This window comes from Parasteatoda tepidariorum, chromosome 7 (assembly GCF_043381705.1).
Source record: "Parasteatoda tepidariorum isolate YZ-2023 chromosome 7, CAS_Ptep_4.0, whole genome shotgun sequence".
Classification (NCBI taxonomy): domain Eukaryota; kingdom Metazoa; phylum Arthropoda; class Arachnida; order Araneae; family Theridiidae; genus Parasteatoda; species Parasteatoda tepidariorum.
The window spans coordinates 24,760,961-24,769,149 of record NC_092210.1 but is presented as its reverse complement, the minus strand read 5'-3'; the positions used below and the strand labels follow the sequence as shown (position 1 = coordinate 24,769,149).

Genomic DNA, 8,189 nt, shown 5'->3' with positions numbered 1-8,189 from the left:
ATTTGAAAGTCAATAATTGCTCATTGAATTAACAAAACAAAAAGATATTTAATTTGAAACAACACCAGAAATGGAGTTGACGTTTAAATATTCAACAAAAATAACGAAAATAATTCATAAAGGTGGCAAAAATTTAAATAATTATATTTTTTTGCAAAAAAGTAATTTTAAAACCAAAAATAAGGTCATGTATGATAAATTAAAAATAAATTTAAGAATTCAAAGCAAGTATTCATCCTTCTTTTTTTTGTTAAGTGGCAGAAATCTAAATTAAAATGAAACGTCACGTATTACTTATACGTGTTTGGCAACTTTGTTGTATTTATTGTTCTGTTCCATGATAGCAGACAGCGTGCAATGCTGACAAATATATGACTCTGTTTATTTTATTTATTCTCATTTTCCTGGATGACGTTGATGATAATTATTTATTTTTTTAAACCTCTTACTTATACTTATCAAAATTATCGTTCCTTTATTATCTAGTTAGTAATTGCTTTTGATTTTAATTAAAACTTATCTCTCAAAGTTTGAAATCGCTTTCTTACTGATCATTTCGTTGTAGCTGTTTTTGTGTTTATGTCTCAAAAAAGCTTGTGATTGTTCAGCGAATAGTTTTGCCTTTATCTGTTATCGCTTCTAGAATATGAATAATCTTTAAATTTACATTAGGTATGGTGTAAATAATCCAGAAGTCGAATGAAAGTTTCAATTATTTTATGAAACTCATATTTAAAAATACTGGCAATTTTGTTGCTAACTTTGTAGTTATCATTGAATTTTATTTTAAATTATAATATTTATATTGTATAGATTGTCACCCTACATCGACACTATATGTAATGTGTGTTTATACTCAATATTTTATTGAAATGAAAATTTATTGATTGGGATATTCTAAAACTTGATGTTAAAAACAGTAAAGTACATTAGGTATGTAGGTTTATAAGTACGCAAAATGTGTCACAAAAATTAACGCTTGTAACTATGCTTTAAAAATTATTATAGTATCCCAACATTGCAGTTGTTTTACTTCAGTATTAAATAGTCATTAATGTAATTTCAATTTATGTCTCTGCAAAATTTTAGTTTTTCTATATATATAGTTCAATTGTTTAACTTGCCAGGCCAATTACTCTTTACTTTGCGGACTAGTAATGAATTCTTATTCTTAATTTAATATTGATGTGCATTTTTAAATATCTGTCATTAGTTTATTTTTATATGAATAGTTAAAACAGTATCTCTACATCTTGTTAAATTCCTTTTATGCATAGCTGAGTTTTTGAATTTGTTAAAAATAGGAAGCAGATCAACTTTATTTTGATTGCTAACAGTAAAAACCTAGACAGACCCCTGAAAGTGCATAAAATACTTTATGTTCTGTCATAAAATAAAGCAATCAAGATTAACTTCTCTATTTTTGAAAAAAGAAATTCTATTGATGTCTTATTTATAACCTAATTATTTCTTAAATCTTGTTACAAAATAAATGCTTGCCGAAAAAGATTAATCTTGGTTTGTAAATTTTTCAGTTTTTAAACTGTCAGAATGGATGATGAGAATGGAACAGCAAGGGATCCAAAAGTTATCACTTGTCAACCATCTAATGTGTTAGATTATGACATCGAAGGTATTACTTATATATATTAAGTGGTTCTAATGTTATATTAGTAAGTGATATTAATGAATATGCATATTGTTGTTATTCTTTTCCAGATCACCGAGCTTGCACTGTTTACATAGGATATCATGTTCCAGCTTACAGAAAAAAAGGCCCTCATAAAAGATATCATCGTCACCATCACAAACCTGCACATAGTACCAGTGTAGAATGTGATCCAGAAGCTAATAAATCTGGTACTTTTAAGCATAGTTAAATAGTTTATTTCATTATTAAAAATATTAATAGTTTTGTCATCAACCTGTTCATAATAAATTTTATTTTTTTAAATTTCAGAAAATCAATAAAAATGGAAAATTTTTGCTATAATTATACCACTTATTTTTTTATTAACTGCAAACTATTAAGTTATGAATGTTCAACCTTTTTTCCAGGTTAGCTACTTTCAAAAAAATTTCTCTTTACCGTAGAATCATAAATTCATACTATTTATTAAAATTAGATTAAAACATATACATAAATATTTCTAATGCAAGTTTTATTGGTTTTAAAATTGTTTTAGGAATCACTTGCAGTCAATGTGATCTGCATGTTCATGACCAATTCGTAAAATATGGGCTCTGTTTCTTCACTTCCATTTAAAATTTATTTATCCAATATGTCAAAAAAAATAATTTTTACTTTTACCGTAGAATGATTGCATTGATATTCAGTAATTATTTCAAATATATTTTTTAACTTATTTATTATAGTTCTGGTTGAAAAATGCATTTTTTAAACTTTTATTATTACGTTTTTAGTAAGTTTACCATCTGAAAGAGTCCATTTTATATTGGGCGAAGATGAAGATGGCAGCCATGAGCCTCATCCCTTATTTAGTGAAATGGGAGAATTGTTTCAAAAGGGTGATGAAATTGAGTGGAGAGAAACTGCTCGGTATTATTACAATTATTCATATAAGTTTGTATATTTTGTAATTATCTTTATAGGATGATCGAAATGTATTATAGAGTTAAATATCTTTTGATTAATTGGTTTTAGGACAACAGTTCCAATTATAGAAATTGACGAAAATAATTTTTCTCAGCATAATATTTTATTGATGTGACTTATTTCGTTAAAACTTTTCGAAATAGTAATTTTTGTATGTAATTTTAATAAAAGAAACTTCCTATGTAGAATAATGTTCCTTTTGTACTTTTCTATAAAATTTCAAAATAAGTTAAAAACGCTTGATGTTTTTTTTTTTAATGTGTTTTGCCCTAAAAAAATGAATATAATCTTCTGCTTGCTGGATTGTATCATTTTTAAATTTAAACTCTGAAATAAATCAGATTATTTATTGAAAAATAATTTTTAATGTATATACTAAAATTAAGATATACTTTGATTTTTCCTTTTTGAATATTATAGCTGTATAATAATTAAATTATAAATAAAAATATAATTTTCAAATTAAAACAGTGTAAAAATGGATAATTTATTTTTATTTAGTTTGCTACTCAAATAAAAGTTAACATTTGATATAAAATGATAATCATTGTTCCTACCAAATAATATTTTTATTAACAAATTAAATGTTTTTACCTTATTTTGCAAAATATTTGTAAAAAAATTTTTTAAAGAATAAAACAATATCAAGAATTTTTTTTAACTAAAAATTTTTAGAAAGATTTTGATCTTACTGGAACGAAGGTGTCTATTTAATACATTTTAGCTTAGAATTAAATTTTGGAAATATAATGTTAAGAGCTTGAATGTATAAATCAAATCCGGAAATGTTATGAGGAGTGTACAATTAAAGATCTTTTTAACTTAGGCATATGAAATTAATAAGGGTTTCCCTAATTATTTAACATTAATTTTTGACTTGTGCTATTGAGCCAAATATTTGATCTAATTAAATGATTTTTTTAAATATTGCATTAATACTAAAAAGTGATTTTTAATTAATCTTTTAATGACATTGTAATAGATTATACCATATTTTATTTATTTCATTCATATTGATTTAAAAAAAATCCAATTTTTAGTTGGATAAAGTTTGAAGAAGATGTAGAGGAAGGTGGTAATCGCTGGTCTAAACCTCATGTTGCTACTGTGTCGCTTCATTCACTCTTTGAATTGAGAAGTTGTCTTACAAATGGCTCAATCTTATTAGATTTAGATGCTCATAATTTAGATCAAATTTCAGGTAATAAATTAGTAAAATAAGGTAATAAACATAATAATTTTTACCTTTGAGGATATTTATTCAGGCTGTCTTTAAAGCAAGTTTATTGTACCATTTTAGTAGAGTGATAATGTAAAACTTAGTCTTAGCTGCCAATTCTATTAGATTTTTCCAGTTTCTCCTGGTCTACTGGTTTCATAAAAATTCTCCTGGTTTTTGTATATTTTAGTAAATTCCCTAAAACTGAGTAAGTTTCCTCATAAAATCCTTATTGAAGTAGAATTTTTGTGCAGATTATTGCTTGCTTGAATATTTATGTAAGTGTCACTGATTTATGATATATAAGAAAGCGAGGTGCATTTATAAAATTCACTTAGCTACCTTTGATGAGTTTAATGCCAATTACTATTCAAAATTATAAATAAACATAAACTATTATATTTTAAGGTCATTTAATGTCATCATAACTGGAAAATATTGCAGTTTTTCTTTTTTGATGACGGCAAAAATCCCTAAAATTCCCTACGTGTAAAATATTTAGTATATTTTGTAACAATATCATGAAATTTAAATTATGTCATAAAATCTAGTGGATTTTATCCTATCCGTGTTGGGAGCTATGCTTAGTATTTCTTGAAATATTTGTCGATTTGAAATATCTTTATTGGATTCCTTTTCTTGCTGTTTTAATTTTGATTAACCAGTAAAAAGGTTACATCTTTTATTTAAAATATCTTAAAGTTTATTCGCTTTCTAAAAATATTTCTCATAAGGACTGATGTACTGTAGCAAGCAGAAATTTAGGAAAGGGATTTTAATAGTTAATTTGAGTTAAAGAATCTTGTCTTGTTTCTCTTCTACTTTTGTGATTAAGTAAGACTTCTCAGTTACTAATTTATTTTAATTCTAGAAGCAATATTTACTTTTTTTAATAGCAATAATTTTCAATCTAAATATTTTAAAAATCTACATATTTATATTATTTTCTGTGTTCTTTTTTATGTTTTAAATTTTTTTTTCTTCTTGCATTTGTATTAAATATACTATTGAATACTTAATAACCTTTTTAGTTTAGTTTATATTTTTGTATGTTGGGAACCAAAAAGGTTAAAAAAATGAATGGTTTGAAAAGGAAGTATATAATGACAATTGTATTATTTTAAATTTTTTCCCTTTTTAGACATCTACATTTCCAAACATGAAGCTTTAATGTAAAACAAAAAGGATAAACAATTTCTATTAAAATGTATCTTTTATAAACTTTTTGTATCTATGGTTTAGTAGTTGTTAGCAACAGTATGAACGACTGGATTAATAAATGAAAAGATATTGAGAGTTATTAAGGAATTACTTGATAATTTTATAATTACTTTTTTTTATTGATTTTATAGTTGCTCAGATATTGCAATTTATTCAAACTTTTGTTATATTTGCTGCAACTTACATATATATTTGCTGCAACTCAGCAAAATAGGTAAGGAAATTATAGTTGGCTAATGAATTTTTTCTCATTCTTTTTATTCTCTAGATTCAATTTTGGATAATCTTGAATCAAATCAAATGATTCCATCTGATGTTAAACAGAGTATTAAAGACATTCTTTTACGTCCCCACCGGCATCTTCATGAGATTCGTCATGACTGGAGTGAAAAAAGTTCCCGTGTTTCTCTCATGAGATCTTGGACTGATGGAGGTACAGGGGCATCTAAAATCACCTCTCATAGTAAGGGACATCTAAGTATTTGTTAAAATGTTCACTGTAACAAAAGGATCATGCGTTTGGTGTAATTTTATCAAGATGTTTGATTTAAAAACTGACTTGGTCTCTTTTGCAAAAATTTTACTGGTGAGACAGAAGACATATGCCCAAGTATTTGAGTAAATATTTATAAAAAGATTCGAGATTGATCGTTTAAATTGTTATTTTAAATTAAACAAGTAAAAGTTAAATTTTTAACAAATTAATAGTGTGTTTTAGATTTAGCTGGTTTGTGTGTAAATCAGTAAGTTAATTTTGATGGCGAAAATAATTGTTCCTAACTTACATTGTTGTTGTGTTATGTTTCTTTTTAATAATATTTGTGGCTTTAAGACAATGACGCAAATATTAGCTTAACTAAAAAATCTAAACTGCTAATATTCATTTAAAATCATGTTTATCATTCATAAACAAATTTGAATTCTCTCCTTTTTTTCATCTTTTATATTTTTGTTCAGTGAAAATACATCTTTTTTTTTTGACTGCCCTTTTTTCTTATTTTTAAAAGAAAAATCAGCCTTTTTTTTCGTGTAAAAAGTCTAGTTTTCTGAAAAATAGACAAGGTAACTTCATTTTCACTTAAGAATGCTTCTAGTGCCACTGAAATAGCAAAAAAGAAAAAGAAAAACATGAAATAGCAATCTTATTTTAAAAATTATGAAGAAAAAATTAGAATTATTTATATTTGTTTTCTTTTTGAAATGACGTAAAAAATGTACAGGTTATAAAGATTGAAAAGCTTAAAGTTATCTAATAACCTGAAAACAACTTACTGTTTGCCTTGATTATATTGACGTAATTATAACATAATATTCTTATGTTAGTTTTACCAATTTATCNTTTTGCTTCTCCCTCAAATAGAAATGGTTTTGTTTTTAATGGCTACAGGGGCCGGTACCCCCTGAAGACGTCGGCTTCGGTGGTCATATTTTTATTTTATTTCATTTGTTTTGTATAGTAATAATATTCTTATGTTAGTTTTACCCGTTTATCTCAAAAATTTCCTGCTAATAATTTTTGATTGTTTGATTTTTATTTTTGTAAAAGATTAATTCCTTAGCTGAAAAAAGTAGTTAACCACAAAAACGGACGTGTACATTATCCTCTTTTCTTGCAAATTATGAGCTACGAATTAAACATGCGGAAACAAGTCGATTGAGAATGAGAGTACTACTTCAGGATAACTCCTGGGGCAATGAGTAAACTTGTTTTCTTTTGTTTTTATCACATTCATTCATTTCAAACCCGTCAAGTTCTAGTTGAACAAAGATATTTAAACCAAAGTTTAAAACTCTTAACTTTAAAGTTAAAGAAAGACTGTAAAAGGAATCCTGCCAAAAAGGAAAAACATTGATTAGGTTTTTTTTTCCCTTGCAGGTTTTCAACGTTACTATGGTGTTGAGTATAACCTTGAGATAAAAATGTTTATCTTTTATTAACTTGGATAAGTGTTGAGATCAATCTGTCATTGATTAAATAATTATCTTAATTACAAGAATGTGATTTAAAAATAATTATCTTATTGAGCTTTGCATTGGCTTGTATAATGACTTTTATTCATTCAGAATATTTGTATTCTGTTGTTTTCACTGTTTTTTTTATATAAGTAATGGTTTGAAATGTCTATAATTGGAAAAAAACAGGTTTTTTCTTTTATTTAGTTATTTATTTCGACTTACTGATTTGTATTCTTCATCTGTCATAGTTTCTTCAAATCAAATATTTATTATTTTCATTTTCCTGATTTAATAGTTATTTAGTTTTTTCCTCACCCATATATAAAAAAAAAAAATAAAAAAAATTCCTTTTTTAACATTTTTATAGTGATCTTTTATAGTTCTTGAATTTTCATCTTTAATAATGCTATTAATTATAAGATTAACTGTCTCCTTATTAAATATCTGGGAAAATTAGTTTAGATTTTTCTTCTCTATGCGTTAATTTCCGATCAGTGCATGTAAAAAAATCATTTTGTAAAGTGAAAAGGAAGTTAGATAAATATCCTAAAAATGTTTTATCTTGTTTGTTGCTCATGTAGCCCTTATACAAAAACATGTAAAAAGCACTGTACATTAAATCTATTTATGATTACCAACTTACATTTATTGTATAATTATTTTCTTTTAAGTAATGTTACTTTAATTTTAGAAATTGAAGATCATTTTTTGATTATCTTAGAATTTAATTAAAACATTCACTTATATTATAAAAAAAGATAATGAAATATAAAGTTATCTAAAGTTTAATTTCCACGGTGGTAAATGTTTTTAAACCAATTTTTTTCTTTAACTTGTATATATATATTTTTTCATATTAAGATGTTGCCTGAATATTAACACTGTTTTTAACTGAGTCACTATCATTTTTAAAAAAATTTTAGTCATTTTTTCATTACTTTTTCTACAATGAACTGCGCTGATCCCTATTTTAAAGGAATAAATTTTGAAAATATATTCACAAAAAATATTGAAATTGAGCTGAACAATTATAAGAAAAGAGCTACATTTCATGATCACACTCGCTTACATATTTAAATGGCCTGATCTCTCTCTCTCTATATATATATATATATATGCAAATTTATTAATAAAAATTAGTAATTAATATGATTGCTTTGGTACTTTTAGTAAAGT

The 8,189-nt window shown here is 25.1% G+C and overlaps 1 protein-coding gene across 6 annotated transcripts in view; it reads left to right on the top strand.

The window, feature by feature from the left end:
- Positions 1–8,189, top strand: part of LOC107450543 (electroneutral sodium bicarbonate exchanger 1) — a 45,635-nt gene continuing 37,446 nt past the window's right edge. For 2 of the 6 annotated variants that reach the window (XM_071183193.1, XM_071183191.1), the window contains exons 1-6: positions 1–122; positions 1,536–1,633; positions 1,720–1,860; positions 2,425–2,560; positions 3,658–3,818; positions 5,326–5,520. In XM_071183193.1, the coding sequence (XP_071039294.1) occupies positions 1,552–1,633; positions 1,720–1,860; positions 2,425–2,560; positions 3,658–3,818; positions 5,326–5,520 (715 nt within the window). In that variant the 5' untranslated portion in view covers positions 1–122; positions 1,536–1,551. Of the gene's footprint in view, positions 123–296; positions 673–1,535; positions 1,634–1,719; positions 1,861–2,424; positions 2,561–3,657; positions 3,819–5,325; positions 5,521–8,189 lie in introns of those variants that run through there. The other 4 variants (XM_071183192.1, XM_043041246.2, XM_043041247.2 and 1 more) reach the window with 3 other exon arrangements.